The sequence below is a fragment of the Brassica rapa genome, chromosome A01, assembly GCF_000309985.2.
Source record: "Brassica rapa cultivar Chiifu-401-42 chromosome A01, CAAS_Brap_v3.01, whole genome shotgun sequence".
Classification (NCBI taxonomy): domain Eukaryota; kingdom Viridiplantae; phylum Streptophyta; class Magnoliopsida; order Brassicales; family Brassicaceae; genus Brassica; species Brassica rapa.
Window position 1 is genome coordinate 18,252,934 of NC_024795.2, and position 20,651 is coordinate 18,273,584.

General features: G+C 42.1%; 2 protein-coding genes and 1 non-coding gene across 22 annotated transcripts in view; 1 reads left to right on the top strand and 2 right to left on the bottom strand.

Annotated features, from left to right (window-relative positions):
- The window catches only part of LOC117126833 (AP-1 complex subunit gamma-2), a 55,610-nt gene that overhangs the window by 12,699 nt on the left and 22,260 nt on the right, over nucleotides 1-20,651 (bottom strand).
- On the bottom strand, nucleotides 1,568-14,752 carry LOC103867516. 20 transcript variants are annotated; one of them, XM_033277930.1, is made up of 7 exons: nucleotides 4,951-14,752; nucleotides 4,649-4,851; nucleotides 4,474-4,557; nucleotides 4,309-4,366; nucleotides 4,097-4,143; nucleotides 3,930-4,012; nucleotides 1,568-1,789 (listed from the first exon to the last, which is right to left on the bottom strand). In XM_033277930.1, the coding sequence occupies exon 1, from the start codon at nucleotides 14,283-14,285 to the stop codon at nucleotides 12,909-12,911; it is 1,377 nt and encodes a 458-aa protein (XP_033133821.1). In that variant the 5' UTR covers nucleotides 14,286-14,752; the 3' UTR covers nucleotides 1,568-1,789; nucleotides 3,930-4,012; nucleotides 4,097-4,143; nucleotides 4,309-4,366; nucleotides 4,474-4,557; nucleotides 4,649-4,851; nucleotides 4,951-12,908. The 20 variants fall into 20 exon arrangements, with proteins under 20 accessions (XP_033133821.1, XP_033133818.1, XP_033133816.1 ...); XM_033277927.1 differs by having other exon boundaries at nucleotides 3,930-4,002; nucleotides 4,469-4,557; XM_033277925.1 differs by having other exon boundaries at nucleotides 4,469-4,557.
- Nucleotides 20,081-20,187, top strand: LOC117129109. Its single transcript, XR_004452688.1, has one exon. It is a non-coding gene; the product is annotated as a small nucleolar RNA R71 (small nucleolar RNA).

A 20,651-nucleotide genomic window follows, 5' to 3' on the forward strand; every position in this document is an offset into this window, starting at 1 on the left:
ATGGTGGAGAGTGCACAAAATCAAGTATCCGGTTCTTGCAGAAATGGCCAGAGATCTCCTTGCTATGCAGATTTCATCAGTGGCTTCAGAGAGTGCATTTAGCACAACTGGCAGAATATTAGAACCGCACAGAAGCTGCTTAACTCACTTCATGATAGAGGTTCTTCTGTGTAGTGAGCAATGGATGCATGCTGATATTAAACTTACTGAAAGGATCATCACAAATGAACAAATTCTTGCCGAAGTTGAACAGCTTGATAAACTTGAGAAAGGTATGTTTCTTCTACATAAGTTCTCGCCTTTAAAATTTGTATATGTGTTCTCTTACTAATTCTTTTGTATACTGTTCTTTTGTCAGAGTTTGAGGTTCACAACCTTGGTGATTGAAGTCTTGGTTTTGAAGTTTGATGGTTGAAGATTGAAGTTTCAAGTTTGAAAGTTTTAGTTTTTTTCAGTTCATTGAACAATGTTGGTTTTTGTTTGGTTTTGGATCATGAATCTTGTTTGGTTTTCTTTTCAATAATTCTGACTTTTATTTGGTTTTAGATTCAATAAAATTATATGTTTGGTTTTTACGTTTGTGACTTTGTGTTTCATAGTTGACTCCTTGTATACATTTATGTCTTGATGCACAAGACTACAAAGAGAATGTCTTAGTTTCTATTTAGCTCGTGTGAACCATTCTTGATGCACAAGACTACAAAGAGAATGTCTTAGCTCTTTTTAGCAAGTAATTAGTGTTAAACCTAGTACAATTTAGTGTTTCTTAACCCAAAACCCGATTAAGATCCGACACCCAAAGTGTAAATCGGGTACAACTGGTTCTTTGGTATGGTGCAAAACCCGCACCGAACCCGATAAAAACTACACCGAAACCGATCCGAACTTTTAAAAGATCCGAATGGAGCTGTTTATGGGAGAACCGAAAACCCGACACCCGATTGCACCCGACCCGAAACCCGAATGGGCCACCGAATGCCCAGGCGTACGTAGAAGGCACCTTCTACAATGAGTAGAACCATGAAAAAAATCTTTAATGCAATTTCTACCCCATGTAGACATATGTGTTCTATTTAGATTTCGCATTCCCGAAATTTTAGAATACTTCATAAAAGCAGAAACTGCATTCGAGAGAAAAGTATATATATTTACAATTAGTAGAATTCGTATTCTCCATATTTAGAATTTTAATTAAAAATAGACTGTTCGTTCTAAAAAAGTAGATGGACTTGTTTATTCTGGAATTCGTTTTCTAATAACCCTTCTTTCGTAGAAGACGAATTCTACTTTTATTAGAAAATAATTTAAATTTTTTATTTATCAAGTTTTTCAAAAAAATATTAGTGTATATGGGTGTTTTATTAATTGTTTATATTTTTACTTATTTTTTTTATTCATAAAACTATTTATTTCATTAAGTTGGTTTTATATCATAGAGACAACCATCATAAATGTTTGTTCCGTTTTGGCAATTTTCTCAAAAAAAAATTATCTTGTTATATACTTAACGTAACTGAGACTTCAGCTAAGCTCTGAGACTGAGTTACTAATTTTGGACTGAAGTATATCATTCGGTCTCTCTATTTTGTATTTTACTAAGTGCACCATGATTATACCTTTTTGGTAATGAAAACCAAACTGAACCCTCGGGTACGCACAAAACCCGTAGATACTTTTTAATCTTTCCATTACAAATTCTTCTTTATTTTCTTTCTTTTTTGACAATGTAGAGTTAAAGGCCCAATTCTGTCTTGACCCATCTCTCTAAGTCCAGCCCAATAATGAATCCCTGCATAATCAAAAAGGAAACGTTAGTTTTGCTATGTCGACCAAAGACGACAAGGATAAGGAAACTTAAGAAGTTGATGGTGTTATATATAGAAGAGGTGATCGTGGCTTTAAGGGTATCCCAAAAAAAGAAATCATCCGAGAGACAGAGCAAGAGCATAAGAGAGAGATAACAAGAGATTAAGCAATTACGAGTGTTAGGGTTTTTGTGTTAATCATTGGTTGTAATCTCTATAGTTGTTCTTGAGAAACAGTTTTCTTTGAGTGTATAAAGGGAAGAGCTTTTGATATTGATTTCAATCTAAGTTTAAAGCACTAGGAAAAGGTTTAAATCCTAACAAGTGGTATCAGAGCAATCCAGGTTTGATTGCAAGTGCTAGGAGGAGATATGGAATCGATATCCGGAGAGTTCGGAAAGTTCAAGGTCGAGAGGTTTGATGGAAAAGGTGATTTCGGGTTATGGAAGTACAAGATGCTAATGCAGTTGGAGCTTCTAGGGTTAGATTCTATGATTCAGGAAGTTACGGTCACGTCTTCTGAAACAGACAAGGAGAAAGACGAAGAACTGCCTGAGGTCAAAGTAGATCCGTTGAAGGATAAGAAGGCAAAGAATCTAATATGCATGAGCCTAGGAAATTTGGTTCTGCGTAAGGTGATGAAGGAAACAACTGCGTTAGGAGTTTGGAAGGCTTTGGAAAGAGATTACCAAACAAAGACACTTCCTAATAGGATCTACATGAAGCAGAGGTTTGCGAGCTTCAAGATGGATGATCACAAGAGCATCGAGGAAAATCTAGATATTTTTCTTAAGCTAGTTTCAGATCTTGCAAGTCTTAACATCAACATCAGCGATGAAGACCAGGCAATTCAAGTTCTATCTAGCTTGCCCCAACAATTTGATTCACTAGTTGACACGCTCAAGTACGGGACTGCAAAAGAAACTCTTACCATGAACGACGTGACTAATTCAGCATACTCCAAAGAAGTGGAGTTAAAGGAAAAGGGATTGCTGAATAAATCCAGGTCTGATGCAGAGGGTTTGTACGTGGAGGAATCAAGGGGCAGATCAGATAAAAAAGGTTATAGAGGAAAATCTAACGGCAGGGGCAGATCTAAGTCAAGACAAAGGTTTGATAAAAGCAAAACAAGTTGTTTTATCTGTGGAGAAGAAGGACACTGGAAAAGAGAATGTCCTGAGAGGAGAAATAAAGAATCTGCAAACATTGCGACGGAGCCGAAGCAACCGTTAGTGTTAACAGCTAGTGTGCAAGACACTAAGCAAGAATGGATCATGGATTCTGGATGTTCTTATCATAGTACATCAGACAGGGAGGTTATGTTTGATCTCAAGGAGTTCAATGGTGGTTCAGTGTTAATGGCTAATAACACTCAATGTGACATCAAAGGAATTGGGAAAATAAAGATTCAGAATTCAGATGGCTCTGAAGTGATACTCACAGGTGTCAGGTACATTCCGGAGGTGAGAAGAAATTTAATTTCTTATGGGATGTTAGAGAAATCAGGTTGCAAGTACAAAGGAAGCAATTTTATGGTGCACTTCTACAAAGATAATAAGAGGGTAATATCAGGAAAATATCACAAGGGAGTTTATTATCTACAAGGCACAATTGCTAAGAGTAAGAAGAATATGCCTAGAGTGGAGAAAATAATCAAGAAGAAGACGTCAAAAACGGTGACGTTCGCAAAAGTTCTGATTCAGGGACCTACTCCATATGGTTTTGAAACAAAAGACTCATCAGCTCAAGGTGGAGACTCTTTCTTGACAGAAAAATCAGAAGAAATTGAGTCTAAGGCGAGCAGTGAAGAATCTCAGAAAACAGAATCTTCAACGGATGATGTATTGTTTGGAAAAGAAGTAAGGCATAAAGATGGTGATCTCTTAGCACATGTTTTGACTGCACCTAAAGAGCTTAGTACAAAAGAAGAATCTAAAGACTACGAGAAAGACTGGAAGAAGGCTGTAAAAAGGGAATACGTGAATACAAGACTCGGGAATGGCGTTGTGAGAAAAGTGTCACATATATTGGGAGAGGGTATCTTCGGAGATAGAGTCAAGGAGAATGCAACACTATCTAAGATCCATACCAATAATCATGAGGATTCACAAAGTAAAGCAGTACCTGGGCAGGAGCTTCAGGTTCGCTGCGATTCCGCCTAAGAAGGAAGACGCTCCAGGTAACTCCATTATCAACGCTGTCTCAAACTCGCAGAGACAGAGGAGGAGAAACAAGTCAGTTTCAGGTTTATATTGATAATGGAAAACTCAAGGTGGAGTTTAGATAGTTACCTGTGAGCATAGATGCGAGGCAGAAGTTTCAGCTCAAGGTGGAGTAGCTGAAACACAAGAAAAGTCGCTCAAAAGGTTTGAAAGGTCGGATGAGGAGTATACTTTAAAAGAAAATTTAAAGTTGAAGGGATGACTTGAGAAAACGTCTTAAACAGCAAAGAGAAGCTGAATGGAGACGAGTATCTAGGTCGGGGAAAGAAGAAATAGATCACCGGAGAGGAGAGAACGTCTTAAACAGCTGCTGTGGTGGAGGATAAACACCAAGGAGAGCTGAAGGGAGACGAGTATCACAACCGGGAAATCAAAGCAGATCACCAGACAAGTATAACATCACAGGCATCATCTTAATCAGGTTAAAGCTACATGAATTACCTTACCAGGAAGTTGAAGTGGAAAGGGGTTCGTGGGTTCGTCGGAGTAACAGGGGAGTCTCCAAAGGATCAACGGAAACGCAGGAAGGACTGTCAAAATTCAATAGAGGGTAAGGCTTTGCAACTTCAAATGGGAATAATCAAACTCTATCAAGAAGACTCAAAATTCAGAGAATCTTACCGAAAAGCTGCAGTATGGCCGGTAATATTGATTGAATTGATCAACACCAACATGAAAAATTAGATTCGCTAGTCACCAAGAAGAAATCGCGAGCTTTTTTGGAGATGAATGGTCTAGCACAATGCAGATGTTGGTGTTGCGATTAGAATGGTCTAATTTGGTAAAGGAATGAGCTTGAGATTTGAGAAGATTGAATCGCTATCCTACAGAGGAATAGGATAAGCGATTAAATGACATCAGTGGTTTTTTATCACTACAAGGAGGTCAATGGCGTGGAACATATTGGAGTTGCAGAGAAATACCATGGAGGGGATTAAAGACAAGGATCGATGTGAAGGTCGGAGAAACAACAATTCACAGTTCACCGGATGAGACAGGTTCTGGTCAGAGGTCATCTTCATTGGAGATGCAAAGGTTGTCGTTGTGAAGAATCAAGGTGAGAGAGGGTGAAGAAACGGGACTCGCCGGAGACGGAAGGATTCGTCGGCGAGACGTCATCACCGTCGAGAGATTCTCGAAAAAAAAAAAAGAGCTGAGAGAGATTCGTTTCTGGTTTGGTGCTTGAAGTCACACAGGAAAGATGAAACAAGGAACATGACTACAAGTGATTCAACAACTTATCACAGGTAGCTTTTCAGATCAGTTTTCTGATCGCAGAGGAAGGAGCAGGAACAAAGCGTCGATGTCGTCGAAGCGATGGTGACTGGAAGAGACAGCAATCTGGGCCTTAGGTGGAGATTGTAGAGTTAAAGGCCCAATTCTGTCTTGACCCATCTCTCTAAGTCCAGCCCAATAATGAATCCCTGCATAATCAAAAAGGAAACGTTAGTTTTGCTATGTCGACCAAAGACGACAAGGATAAGGAAACTTAAGAAGTTGATGGTGTTATATATAGAAGAGGTGATCGTGGCTTTAAGGGTATCCCAAAAAAAGAAATCATCCGAGAGACAGAGCAAGAGCATAAGAGAGAGATAACAAGAGATTAAGCAATTACGAGTGTTAGGGTTTTTGTGTTAATCATTGGTTGTAATCTCTATAGTTGTTCTTGAGAAACAGTTTTCTTTGAGTGTATAAAGGGAAGAGCTTTTGATATTGATTTCAATCTAAGTTTAAAGCACTAGGAAAAGGTTTAAATCCTAACAGACAAAGTACTTCTTTAGTTTGGTTCTTACATTGTAGTCAACTCTTATGTTTACTTCTTCTTCTGTGGTGTTTGAATCTTGTGATTTACTTCTTCTGTGGTGTTTAAGACCTTCCTTTCATGTTCAATGGTTGGAGTCAACCATAAACACAGATTAGTATACAGTTTGGCAACCACTTTAATAACGTATCCCCACCTTATGTTGTTGCTTCATTACTTAGTACAGAACTCTCATAATTAGCTATGTAAACAAAACTGGATCTGGTTACATTAGCGAGAGACCCATCATGCTTAGATCTATTCGTACATTAGAATTAGAGCACTTATATAATCTACTTATATATCTTCACTTTGTGTCATTTTTAATGGTTATACCAAATACAACAGATATCCTTCGCATGACGGCCTGACCTCAATGTCATCCTCAAGAGTTATCTGGGCGTAAGAAACAAACGGACAAATAGTATACTTAAATGTGACGATAACACCACGTTCATTATTATTTTACGCACCATGCTTGACTGATAAAACTTGAATATCTATAGTTTCTTTGGTCGATAACTTTTATGATAATATAGATCGAATGACTTCATTGATGTGATCCGAAACAAAAAAAAATCTTGAGTTACTGATGTTCTAATCTGATCAAAGTCAGTTTCTCTGCATTCTCTCACTGGCTTTAATTGACGTCGTTCGGAATATCTTATACACCATCTTGCACCAGCTTCGAAATGAGTCAATCTGATTTTATTTCTGTCTGATCTTTCTTGCACTAATGGTTAAGAGAATATTTTGTTTGACGATCGAGACCTCATATGTTGTAATGCATCATGATTTATTTCAGCTGTTGCAGAGAAATATGATGAAGACTGTATGAAAAGGTGGCAAGGGTAAGTGGATAATCACACTGAACAAACTATAAAACATCAAAAACATAATATAAAATGAAGATTAATGCTTTGAAGGAAAGTAATCAAAAAAAGAAGCAAAGATGGATCTGCAAGTTTGAAGAATCAGTTCTATGAATTTCTTTTGCTACGTAATGTGTCAAAAAAAAAAAACTAGGGAACATAATCAAATATCTAATACTTTTTGTTCATGTTCTTCGGAAGGCTAGCCACCTTCTACTTTTGCATATGGGTAAAACTCAGGTCTGCAGCCTCACTTGGTTTTGGTTTTTAATCGACTTTTAACATTTGTATAAAGTTGTATTAGGGGTCGCTTGCTACCCGTTTACTCATTTTCTATGGAATCATCAGCAAACACGCAAACAGTGTATTGGCTTCCAGTAGATTTGATTTTCTTATTTACCTTTCTAAAGATAGGCCAAACAAAACTGAATTCTAAATAGCCACAAAGCACAGTGATTCTTATATAGTAAATAGCAACAGGGCCGAAGATTCTCCCTGTAAGTGAATATGATTTCCCGTGAATATTTACGTTATCATTCCTCAAAATATATAGTACAATCGAATGAGAGATATCAGGGAAGTTCCTAACTAATAGGAATATACACAAGCATATTCTAACTAATACAAGAGATAATGCTTATCATCTAATACCCTCCACTACAAGAAAACATGTGATTCTCGACCACAGTTTGCGACTGAAAACGTAGTCGTTAAGTTTTACGACTGTTTGGCGACTGACGGACAACTGAATTGCAACGCGGAAATTTTAGTCGTTAATCAGTCGCACAATAGCGACTGCGACGTTTAGTCGTTATGCCATCGTCAGATTACGACTGATCCGCGACCCCATTGTTGTCGGAGTTTATGTAGTCGCAATATAGTCTGAATATTGCGACTATTTCGCGACTGATGTATAGAGTCATACGGTAGCCACAAACCAGTCGGTGAAAACCGGTACAAAACACGTGGTTTACATTTTACGGTTGGTGTAACTAATTTTTGTAAGTCAACCGCCGAATTCGTCGAACCATTACGACTGATCTGCGACTACGGCGTCTTCGGAGCAATTCTGTAGCAATATAGTCGGAGATTTTGTGACTATTAGCGACTGCTTTTTTTGTGGTCGTAACGGAGTCGCTAATCAGTCAGTCAATACCGGTACGAAACACATGATTTACGTTCCATGGTTGGTGTAACTAATTTTTGCTGGCTTTGTCGGTATTGAGCCGCTAATAAGTCGGAAATGTTTCTATAAATACTACACGATGTTTACCATACATTTCTGCTAAAAAACATAAAAAGAAAGTGAAAACAACAAAAAATCGTTGACATTCAAAAAAAATTTTTTTTTTGCAGTGTTACAATGTCGGGAAATTCCAACTATTACCATTTTCGAGAATGGATGTACAAGAGGATCGATGAAAAGACGGGAAATTTCTCAGAAGAGTTCATAGCAGGGGTGGATCAATTCATGACATTTGCAAATAGCCAGCCTATCACGCAGAGCAATGGGGGTAAATTTTCCTGTCCATGTAGTGTTTGCAAGAACGATAAATTTCTTCCGGGATCAAAAATTTGGAAACATATATATAGTAGAGGTTTCATGCGTGACTATTATGTCTGGTATAATCATGGAGAAGAAGTTGATATGGAATTAGGAACGAGTCATGTTGATCCGACACCTTTAAGTGGTAGTGAAGAAGTTGGTAATGAAGATATATATGTTGATATGGTAAATGATGCATTTTGTGATAATGTGAGGTGTGATAATTATCACGAGGATGGTAATTACCAGGATGGTAATTACCAGGACGGTAATTACCAGGATGGTCCTGGTAATTACCAGAATGTAGTAGACGATGTACATTCAAAAAGGTTTTACGACTTGTAAGAAGGAGCAAAAAATCCCTTGTATGATGGTTGTCGTGAAGGTCACTCGCAGTTATCCTTAGCTGCTCGAGTTTTACAAACTAAGGCAGATTATAATATGAGTGAAAAGTGTGTGGATTCGGTGTGTCAAATGTTGAATGACTATTTACCAGATGGAAACATGGCAACCGACTCACACTACGAGACAGAAAAGTTGATGCGCAATTTAGGGCTCCCATATTTTACAATTGATGTTTGTATCAACAATTGTATGATATTTTGGAAAGAAGATGAAAGGTGGGAAACATGTCAATTTTGTGGTGCTGAAAGGTGGGACAAACGCCGTAGAACCAAAGTCCCATATAGCCGTATGTGGTATCTCCCTATAGCTGATAGGTTAAAGAGAATGTATCAGAGCAAGAAGACTGCAGCGGCAATGAGATGGCATGATGAGCACCAAGCAAAAGAGGGAGAAATGTGTCATCCATCTGATGCGGCGGAGTGGAAAAACTTTCAAGAAATACATCCCCGGTTTGCCGAAGAACCGCGTAATGTTTATCTTGGATTATGTACTGATGGATTCAATCCATTTGGAATGTCTCATAATCATTCGTTGTGGCCTATAATCTTGACTCCGTATAATCTGCCCCCCGGTATGTGCATGAAAACAGAGTACCTGTTTCTTACAATTCTAAATTTTGGGCCAAATCATCCACGAGCTAGTCTTGATATCTTCCTCAAACCTCTGATTGCGGAGTTAAAAGAACTATGGTCAACTGGAGTTGAAGCATATGATGTGTCCTTGAATCATAATTTCAACTTAAGCCGTGCTTCTGTGGACGATAAGCGACTTTCCGGCGTACGGCATGCTTTCCGGATGGACGACCCATGGTAAATTAGTATGTCCAATTTGCATGGAAGATTCTAAGTCTTTTTATCTGCCTAAGGGAAGGAAGACGTGTTGGTTTGATTGTCACCGAAGATTTCTGCCTCGTAATCATCCACTGAGGAAGAATAGAAAAGACTTCTTGAAGGGAAAAAATGCGGTAAATGAAGTTCCACCAGATTCTTTGACTGGTGAGCAAGTTTATTCAGAGCGGTTAAATGGTGTCAATCCTCCTAAAACGTCTGTTTGCGGTGGAAACGATCATGAAAAGAAGAAGCCTGGATATGGAAAGTACCATAATTGGCACACGGAAAGCATATTTTGGGAGTTACCATACTGGAGGGATCTAATTCTCCGTCATAATCTTGATGTGATGCATATCGAGAAGAATTTTTTCGACAACATCATGAATACTCTTATGAATGTGAAGGGTAAGTCGAAAGACACAATCCAGTCAAGATTGGATATATCAGAGTTTTGTGATCGGCCACACTTACATGTTGATGATGATGGTCAAGCTCCATTTCCTCCCTACACATTGGACGAAGCCGGGAAAAAAGTTTCTTGGAATGTGTGAAACACGCAGTTAAATTTCCCGACGGTTATGCTTCAGACTTAGCTAATTGTATTGATATGGAGAACAACAAGTTCTCTGGCATGAAGAGTCACGACTGCCATGTTTTTATGGAGCGGCTACTTCCATTTATCTTTTCAGAACTTCTAAACAAAAACGTCCATCTTGCATTATCAGGTGCTAATTTTTTGTTATATTTTTTTTATATTTAATGATACAACTTGATATGTGATACACTAAATATGAATCCTTGCTACTGCCAAGTTAACAGTTGTGATTATAGTACTTTAGATTCAATCCAGAGGACCAGTCTACACTTTACTCTTATAAATTTCAATATCAAGCTAAGAAGAAAATGGTTTTTAATTCAATTGGTGACGCAGAAAACAAGTAAACTAGAGATTGATTCAATTTAAAAAGCGGCTAGCCTAGGGTATTTCATTGGGTGTTGAGCGAGAGCCAAACAATTATTCAAGCGCGGTGCAGTGCTTTCTAGAACTCGGATCACTCAGCTGGAACACCCCACTGTCGTGGTGGTGATCTCTTTGCTGGTCGATCCCATCATCTACTTGTCGTTGAGATGAGAAGCGACTGCAAGCCTTAGAGGTCAGGTCCGATCAGTTCACTTACTACCCTAATATCTACTTTCGCTGATCAGGGATACTAAGCTCATTCAATACATGTCAAGCTATCTCCTAAGCGGTTAGCTTGGCGATAAACTTAGGATCTAACATCAAGTGATCAGATTAATGGAAGCCTTAAGAATAGTATGGATGAAGAATAATCAAGAATAGCTTATCTATGTTTAGCTCATATTTCAACACCCTAAAAACCCTAGGCGAGCTAGATCACTACTCAATCATGATGCAAGCAATCAAACACATAGATACTGAATGAAATTGCATAATAATAAGAGTAGTAAACAAGGGTTCAGAAGGTCTTCTCTATGAGAGAATGGATTCTTCTCCCTTACAAGTTGCAGATCGCAAAAGCTAATAGTTCTCTTGTAAAAACTAGCGTCCGAAATAAAATAGGATAGGTGGCGTCTTTATATGGAGGCGCCAATAGGTAGAAGAGAAATTAGGGCAACAAGGTCTTAATTCCCAAAAATGGAAGCTTCCTTATTTGTCGGGAACAATCTCGGGATCACTCCGTCTGCTTGTTCTGCTTGAGAACAGTCTCGGGACTGTTCGTCTTGAGTGTTCTCCGCAAAATGCTCCAAAAGGACAGCTTCTCTTCAAGCACGCTTTCTTCATTCTTCTACCAACTCCAGACCTGTAAGAGATCAAAAAGGACTAGATTGACTCGGATTAAGGACTCGAATCAATACAAAAACACCTATACAATGATGTGAAAAACACCATATATCAATTCCCCCAGACTTAGATCCTTGTTTGTCCTCGAACAAGGCAAGTATCAAGAACAGGAGAAAAGTTTGAAAGTGTGGGAATTCGCTTATTCTCAGCAACCATACTCTTACCACAAATCTCTGAACCATACAAGAAGTAGATTAGAACCACACACACTTACTGGAGACCCCTGATCGCTGTTCACAGATCGGCTCCTTACTCTACATCTTGACCTGAAAAAGCGACACCTTCGAGACCAAACTCCATTTGTTCAATTAGAATTTTCGTGAGCTTCTTGTCATGGGCGCTACTCAGGGTGGACGGTCTAGGTATGGAACAGGCTTTTTAATGGTGGAGTTAAAAGTGTTTAGGGGTTACCGATTTCTTAGAGGATGCAGGATATCGCACAAAATGGCAAGAGAGAACGGATCCATTGATGTCCACAGCCTCTACTCGTTTTGCCCTCTCTCGAACGGTTGCTCTCTGTTCTGGAACAGTCATCAGACTGCTCTGCTCGCCCCCTTCTATGTTCTCCGAAAATTAGCCTAAACTCTTTCTTGGCTTTTCCAGTGGCTCATGTTCCCTTGAACTCATCTCCTTCTCCATCGTCAAATGCTAAAAATGAAAGGTAAAATATATTTTTTTTTTCTTTTTTGCATAGCATGAAAATAGAGATGAGGTGACGAAGAAGGAGGTAGCATGTGATTTTGAGAAGGCCACTGGTGGATCTGATTCGCAACATTCTGCTATACTTGCACGATTCATTGGTCATGGAGCAGTTGGTCCCTTGATCTGCTTGTTCTCCTTTCTGATTGATTTTCTACAGCAGTAACGAGTAAGAGGCTGCGTTGATCCTTTCCTCTCCAACCTTTTTGCACATATCTGCACATATAATCACTGAAAAACAAATGCCTGAAGTTGGAATGAAGGCTAAGGTACAAGGTGGGAACTAGATAAAGATGAGCCAGCTACTCAGGAACAGCAAGATGGATATAAAGGATAAGAAGTCCTGAGTATAGGTCTCGTTTCCCTGATCTAGTACCCATAACAAGAAGAATTAAAGTCCAGATTAGGTTCAGATATAGTGGAGTCGAGTCTACCCAGTGTAACCTGATCGGTGGAGAATTTCTGGAATGTCAAATGAGATAAGTCAGGGTGTTCCAGGTCCATGTGTGGGTCTTTCATCACTGCTAAGGTCACTGAATAAGAAGGTTAAAGCACGAGGTGGTTAAGAAATCATCACAAAATAAGGTCCTGATTACCACAATAAGTTTGACTGGACTGACTCGATCCTAGGGACTGACTCAATAAAAACATGGAAATCGTACAGAGTTTCTCCCCCAGACTTACTTCACACCATCCCTGGTTGTGAAAATAAATCGGAGGAGGATAAAACACACCAAACCGAAAACAAATAGCAGGGAAATAAATAGTTCAGATGGATAAAACAAGGGAATAGGAATAGCCCGTTCGGACTCAGTCTGAATCGCCACTGCTGGAGTGGCCGGCTGTTCTCCGGTTTCTCGGAAGTCACTCTTCTCTAGTTGAAGTGCCCGCTGGTTCTTTGCCTGGGCGCCTTGTTCCTTGCGTCGTCTGCTCGACCTGACTTCTGATGCAGCCTCCAGTGAGTGCTCTGAGGATCCTCTTCATGAGGCTGTTGTTTTTCTTCTGGGAGTCCACCATCCAACGTCTGTAGGCGTGGTCATCTGTAACATCCGTGATGTCCTCTAGGTCGTAAGCACCATCAGCAGGTGGAGCCATGTCCTCCACATCATTCTTGGCCGCATTCCCATCTGGAATTGGCGCACGGGGGTCGTCGCACAAGTGTTCTGCGTTGGGCAAGAACACTATGTTTTCCAAGGTTGTGAAGTCTGTTAACCCTGGAAGAGGGAGCTTGCAGTAGAGAGTGATCCCGTCCTTGTCTGCGAACTTGTATGTGCTTTCGTCGCGCAGGATGTGGCACGTGATCAAGTAGGCGGTGTCAATGTACTCAAGCTCAGGAACAATCGTGTAGGAATCCAGGTCGATGTTGAAGCGTTTGAACAAGGGTGTGAGAACACTGCCGCAGCGGTCTCTCTTGTCTTCCGTTCGGACCATGGAATCCTTGCGCTCAGAGAGCATCGTGATGAGTAGGAATCCAGGGTTTGTTTTCACAGTCTGTATCGGTATGACTCTGTCTCTACGGATCTCATCCTCTAGGCCGGTGTATAGAACCTGTAGCTCTCCGTTTGTGACCTTGGAGGTGTGTTCCTTTGCGAATAGGATGTTCGAGACGATCTTGGCAATGATACGCAGAGTGGGGTTACGGATTTGTGATTGATAAGCCTTGCGAGAAGTGAACTTCCCTGTCGCAATGAGATCCCAAAATGCGTTTGCTGGCGCGAACTTTTTGTCAACTGAGACCTCTCTTGGCGTGTCTGCGATCTCGAGTAGTTCGTTTAGATCGTGGAGAGAGATGGAGCAGAACTTGCCGTCAGCCATGAAGGAGAAGTAGCAGTTCTCGTACGTTGGCGCAGTTGGGTTCTGGTAAGTAATCTGAGCTGTTGCGAGCACTTGGCGAACCAAATCTGGATAGAGAACTTGGGCTTGGTAGCAGAGAGGAGCGAGGCCCATGACGTCGAGCGTCTCGAACACATCAGACTCGAGACCAAGAGCAGCTAAGGTCTCCGCGTGAGCAAATCGTGTGGGCAGGATCTCTGCTGCGAGAAGCCTGTTGTACCTTGCTGCGGACTCCTTGTCCCACCCCTCACAATTGTAGTCAAGGAGTAGTGGGTCATTGATGTTGATCGGTTGACCCTCAGCCTTGTTCGGCCATGGGTAGGAGGTTGGGACGTTCGCGGAGTGAGAAGGCGTGGCTGCTCCGCGAGAGGCTTTGAGTGCTTTAGGGTTCCTTGTTCTTGGAGGCATCTGCAAAACAAAGTCAATTTTCCAAATTAGCCATGCTCAACGGTTGTTCAGAAACGATGGGACATTCCTATCTCTCAATTTTGCCCAAGTCCATCAATTCCTAAACAACCTTCAACTTCCATCAATTCCCGACACAATCGCAATTTCTCAAGAACCGCAATTAACAAATATGTTCCTAACTAGCACAATTTAGATCTTAGTAGCAAGTGTGAAATCTATAGCTACAATCTAAGATCCAATCGCTAAGCAAAAGTAAGGAGGATTCAAGGATACACTTCCAAACCGCGTTTTGGATGCGCGAAAGGAAAGGGGGTCTGAGCGGTTACCTTGATTGGATTGGTGTTCCTGCAAAACCAAACCGATCTCTAGAGGATCCAAGAGATTAGAGCAAAATCGATGAAGAAGAATTGGAAATGAGAGTTTTCGATTTAGGGTTCTTTGAGGTTGGTTTGCGGCTCTAGGTATAAAGGGGGGGGGGTGGGGGGGGTGGGGGGGGTGGGGGGGGGGTAAAGTTAGTGGGCTTTAAATAGGCCATTTCCCATTCCTCCTCTTTTTTTTTTTTGTTCGAGCACTTACCTGGGAACAATCAGTGGAACAAGCGCCGGAGTGTTCTGCTGAGAAGTGCTCGATTTTCTTGATTTTCTTCCTGCAAGTTAGTTTTTGTTTTTTTTTTTTTTTTTTAGAAATAAAAGAAATATTTACACTCACCAGTGGGTTGCCTCCCACCAAGCGCTTCTTTTCAGTCACTAGCTTGACTTTTGTGAGCCGATTAGGCTTGAAGGGGATCACTTAAGGGTATTTCTACACCTTCAGCGATTGTTGTATCAGCAAGGTAAGGCTTGAGGCGCTGCCCATTAACAACAAATTCTCCTCCTCTTGTGTCCAGCAACACGACAGCTCCATAGGGGCGAACCTCCTTGATGGTGAAAGGGCCTGACCATCTGGATTTTAGCTTTCCAGGGAATAACTTAATCCTTGAGTTGAAGAGTAAGACCTGATCATTCGGAGAAAAGCTTCTGCTGATGATCCGTTTGTCATGGAATGCCTTGGTTTTTTCTTTGTAGATTTTGGAGCTCTCATAGGCCAGATGCCTAATCTCCTCCAACTCATGGATCTGAATTGTTCGCCTCTCCTTAGCAGGTTTGATATCGAAGTTAAGCAGCTTGACAGCCCAAGCTGCCTTATACTCTAGCTCCACAGGTAGGTGACATGCCTTGCCGTAGACCAGATGATAGGGAGTTGTCCCTAATGGGGTTTTATAGGCTGTTCTGTAAGCCCAGAGAGCGTCGTCAAGCTTGATGGACCAATCCTTACGCGTGGTATTGACTGTTTTCTGCAGAATGTTCTTGATCTCTCTGTTGGAAATTTCCACTTGGCCACTCGTTTGGGGATGATAGGCGGTTGCAACCTTGTGTTTCACGCCGTTCTTGTTCAGTAATCCTTGGAACACTCTGTTGATGAAGTGAGTTCCACCATCGCTGATAACCACTCTAGGTACTCCAAATCTTGGAAAGATGATGGAGGTGAACATCTTGGTTACAACTCGTGCGTCGTTGGTCGGACTAGCAATTGCTTCTACCCACTTGGAGACATAGTCGACTGCAACCAGGATGTACTCGTTCTTGTGAGAAGGTGGGAAAGGTCCCATAAAGTCTATCCCCCAGCAGTCGAACACCTCAACTTCCAATATGTAGTTCTGAGGCATCTCATTCCTTTTGCTGATACTGCCCATTCGCTGGCATGCATTGCATTTGGATATGAAAGCGTGAGCATCTCTGAACATTGTTGGCCACCAGAATCCCGCTTGGAGAACCTTGGAGACTGTTTTGAATGTGGCGAAGTGTCCAGCGTTGGAAGATCCGTGGCAGTGGTATAGGATCCCTGGAATTTCAGCCTCCGGAACACATCGTCTGAATATCCCATCCTTGCATTGTCGGTATAGATAAGGCTCATCCCAGAAGTAGTGCCTTGCCTCTCTTAAGTATTTCCTCTTCTCGTTCCCCGTGAACTTCTGAGGCTCCTTTTCAGCAGCTAAGAAATTTGCAATCTCAGCAAACCACGGTAGATCAGGATATTGCTTCTGGATTGCTGCCACAAACTGCTCTAGTTGCGAAGAACAAGCTGTTTCTATGAGCATTGGTTGTTCTGCGTAGCAAAGACCAATCGCACTGACGTGTTCCACTGGTTGTTCTTCGTCAATCACTGTGTCATCGTTTATTTTCATTCTGGAAAGGTGGTCCGCTACTCCATTTTCTACCCCCTTCTTGTCTCTTATTTCCAGGCCAAATTCCTGAAGGAGGAGAATCCACCTCAGGAGTCGCGGTTTGGCATCTTTTTTCGTGAGCAGGTATCTGAGAGCTGCATGATATGTGTGGACTATTACCTTAGACCCAACCAGATATGATCGGAACTTCTCAAAAGCATAGACGATGGCCAGGAGCTCCTTCTCTGTGGTGGCATACCTACATTGAGCTTCATCCAGTGTTTTGCTCGCGTAGTAGATCACATGGAGCTTCTTATCCTTCCGCTGTCCAAGCACTGCTCCCACTGCAAAGTCACTCGCGTCCGTCATGATCTCGAAAGGGAGGTCCCAGTCTGGGGGTTGGACAACCGGTGCACTGACAAGAGCTCCCTTGATCGTGTGAAATGAAGCTAAGCACTCGTTGTCGAAATCGAACTTTGTTTCCTTGCAGAGCAGTCTAGTGAGTGGTCTTGCGATTCTCGAGAAGTCCTGGATGAATCTTCTGTAAAAACCAGCATGTCCCAAAAAGCTTTTTATTCCCCTCACTGAAGTTGGGGGTTGCAGACTCATCATGATATCGATCTTTGCCTTGTCCACTTCGATGCCTTTTTCTGAAATCTTATGTCCTAGAACAATCCCATCTCTGACCATGAAATGGCATTTTTCCCAATTTAGCACGAGATGCTTCTCCTCGCATCGCTTCAGAACCCTGCACAAGTTTGACAAACAGACACTAAAGGAGCTCCCATAGACGCTGAAATCGTCCATGAAAACTTCCATTATGTCTTCAATTAGATCAGTGAAAATTGACATCATGCAGCGTTGAAAGGTCGCTGGAGCATTGCACAGCCCGAAAGGCATTCTCCTGTAGGCGTATGTTCCGTAAGGACATGTGAACGTCGTCTTTTCTTGATCGTCTGGGTGGATGGGAATCTGAAAGAAACCTGAATAACCATCTAAAAAGCAATAGTAAGGGTGGTTAGCCAATCTTTCAAGCATTTGATCAATGAAGGGTAGTGGAAAGTGATCCTTGCGAGTCGCAGCATTCAATTTACGGAAATCAATGCACATGCGATGACCAGTTACTGTTCTAGTAGGGATTAATTCATTCTTTTCATTTGTTATAACAGTGATCCCTCCTTTCTTAGGTACTACATGAACAGGGCTAACCCACTTACTATCAGAGATCGCATAAATTACACCAGCTTCTAGAAGTTTCATTATCTCCTTCTTTACAACATCTTTCAGATTTGGGTTTAACCTCCTCTGATGTTCTACAGAAGTCATTGATTCATCTTCTAGGTGTATTCTATGCATGCACAGATCAGGTGAAATGCCAGGTATATCAGCTAGAGAATATCCTAATGCCTTTTGATATTTCCTAAGTTCGCATAAGAGAAGAGCAGTTTCAGCATTGTTCAGATCAGCATTTACGATTACTGGGTATGTAGAATTTGGTCCAAGAAATGCGTACCTGAGCCCCTTAGGGAGTGTTTTGAGCTCGACTTTTGGAGCTTTGGATTCACTCCACGGGTCATTGTTCCTACTTGGTGGAACATGCGAGCTCGATGAGTCTGGGGCATTGTTCTCCCCCAGACTGAGATATGCCACTAATCTTTCCATGGTTCTGGCGGAGTCTAACATCTTAGCGTACCCCTCAGCGTCGATGTTCTGGACATTCTGTTCTGCTTCAGCTCTAGTCAAGGCTAGTTCCAGGGGATCATCTATAAGGATCTCCTCAATCATCTGATCACTCGGTTCCAGCGGATCACCCTCCTCTTGGACAGTGAAGGTTTGTCCATCCAGCATAGGTTTCTTGAGCATCTGATTCATCTCGAACCTCATCACTATGTCTCCTAGGTGGAGATCGATTTTTCCCTATCGCACATCTATGATAGCTCCGACAGTGCATAGGAATGGTCTGCCTAGGATCAGAGGATCCTTTGATTCTTCCTCGAGTTCCAGAACAACGAAATCGGCAGGGACAAGTGTGTTCCCAACCAGAACTTGGATATCCTCGATAATTCCGACTGGAGATTTTACTGATCGATCAGCAAACACTAGGGACATTCTGGTAGGTTTGAAATCCGTGAATCCAAGGCGCTTAGCCACAGAGTATGGCATGAGATTGATGCTTGATCCCAGATCGACTAGCGAACACGAGAAGACTGTTCTCCCTATTTGGATGGATATGACAAATTTTCCAGGATCACCCAGCTTCTTGATCCTTTTGTTCTGGAGAACAGCGCTGCACTCTTTAGAGACCACCATGAACTCACTGTCATCGGTTATCTTTCCAGAAATCAGTCCTTTCACAAAGCTACTCATGGATGGCATCATCTGGATTGCACTCATGAGAGGTAGTCTGACTGTTAAGTCCTCCAGCATCTTCCTACATTTCATCTCCTCCTTGTCTTTGCGTGTGGCTTTAGCAGGAACAGGGTACGGAACCTTAGGCACATAGTCACGGGTGGGAACAGGTTCTGCCGCTGGGCGAACAACCACAGTAGGCTGCTCTGTAGTGGTCGGAGTATGTTTAGCAGGAAGCTCTTCTTCTTCCTCATCTGCTGGTGCGGTTACAGGTGGCTGTTCTGAATCCTTCTGCTTCCCCTTTTCAGCTGTTGTGAATCTCTTGGGTGCCAGATCAGTTAATTGCTTCCCACTCCTAAGCGCGACTGCATTACACTCCTTGGGATTTTTATCTGTTTTTCCAGGAAGAGTGCCTTGCTGTCTCTTCACACTCTCAGCAGCCTGAGCAATCTGAATATCCATCTGCCTCATATGGCTCGAGACATTATCATATTTGGCACTCAGGTCATTGAACATGTGATTCATTCGGGTATTGATGTCGTTTGTGACCTGGTTCAGTGCTTTTCCCTGAATCTGCTGTCCTTGGAGCAGCTGGCTCATCATATTGGCGAGACTCTTCATCTCGTCCTGTGGAGCAGTTTGAGCAGGCTGTGCAGGCTGCTGGTTAGTCGGTTGTTTCTGGTTGTGGAACTGAGTATTCTGAGCTGGGCTGAGGACGAAGGTTCTTCCTTGATTTCCATACCCCCGTTGGTAGCCACTGTTCTGAACCTGATTGCCTTGAGCATTTTTTGTGTTACCATCGGGTTTAGGGTTGTTGAACAGGTGGGGGTTGTTCCTCACGTTAGGGTTCGGGTGATAGTTCTTAAACTGCCATCCTTGCCCATTCACATAGCTAACCTCATGGTGGTCCTCAGTCGCCTGGTCCGCTTCTGATGTAGTATCTGTGGTTCCTTTATCCTGAGGAGACTCTTCCATGATGAAGACATGGTTCTGATTACTCTTAATCAGCTGATCGACCTTGGCAGAGAGCTCATCTATTTTGCTATTGTCGATGCTGTTCACCTTTTGGGTGCGGTCAGTCTCTCGGTTGCTGTCAGCTGAGCTTGAGGCCATGTTCTCAATTAACGCGAAAGCGCCTTGAGTGGATTGGGTCATGAAATCTCCATTACTGGCTGAGTTTAAAGCATTCCTGTCCTCCCAACCTACTCCATCGTAGAAAACTCCGAGTAGATAATCTTCTTCGAAACCGTGATGTGGGCACTCCCTGCGGTAGACGTTGAATCGCTCCCATGCGTCGCAGAACAGCTCATCTACCAGCTGTTTAAAGGTGGCGATCTTCTGTCTCAGAGCTGCCGTCTTTGATTTTGTGTAGAAGTGGCTCAAGAAAGCGGATCTGACTTGTTCCCACGTGGTGAGCGATCCAGTTGGTAGGGAATCTAGCCAGCGAGCAGCCTTCCCATCGAGAGAGAAAGGGAACAAGGTACACTTGATGTAATCTGGTGGTACTCCATTCGCCTTAGTGAACCCACACATCTTCTCAAAGTTTTCAATGTGGTCCATCGGTATTTCTGCAGGAAGTCCGTTGAAGATCTTCCTCTGCACCAGACCTATCAAGGCGGGCTTGATCTCAAAGTATTGTCTAGTGCAAGGTGGAGGGTTGATGGCGGATCGCGTAGCAGGTAGATTACGCAATAGATTCCTTTGGCCAATCTGATCAACTTCCTCCGGTGCATTCCGTTGGTTTGCAGCGTTCGCTTGGATAGTTTGTTGCATCTGCTGCATCTGTTGTTGCATGAGTGCAAATGCAGCAGTAA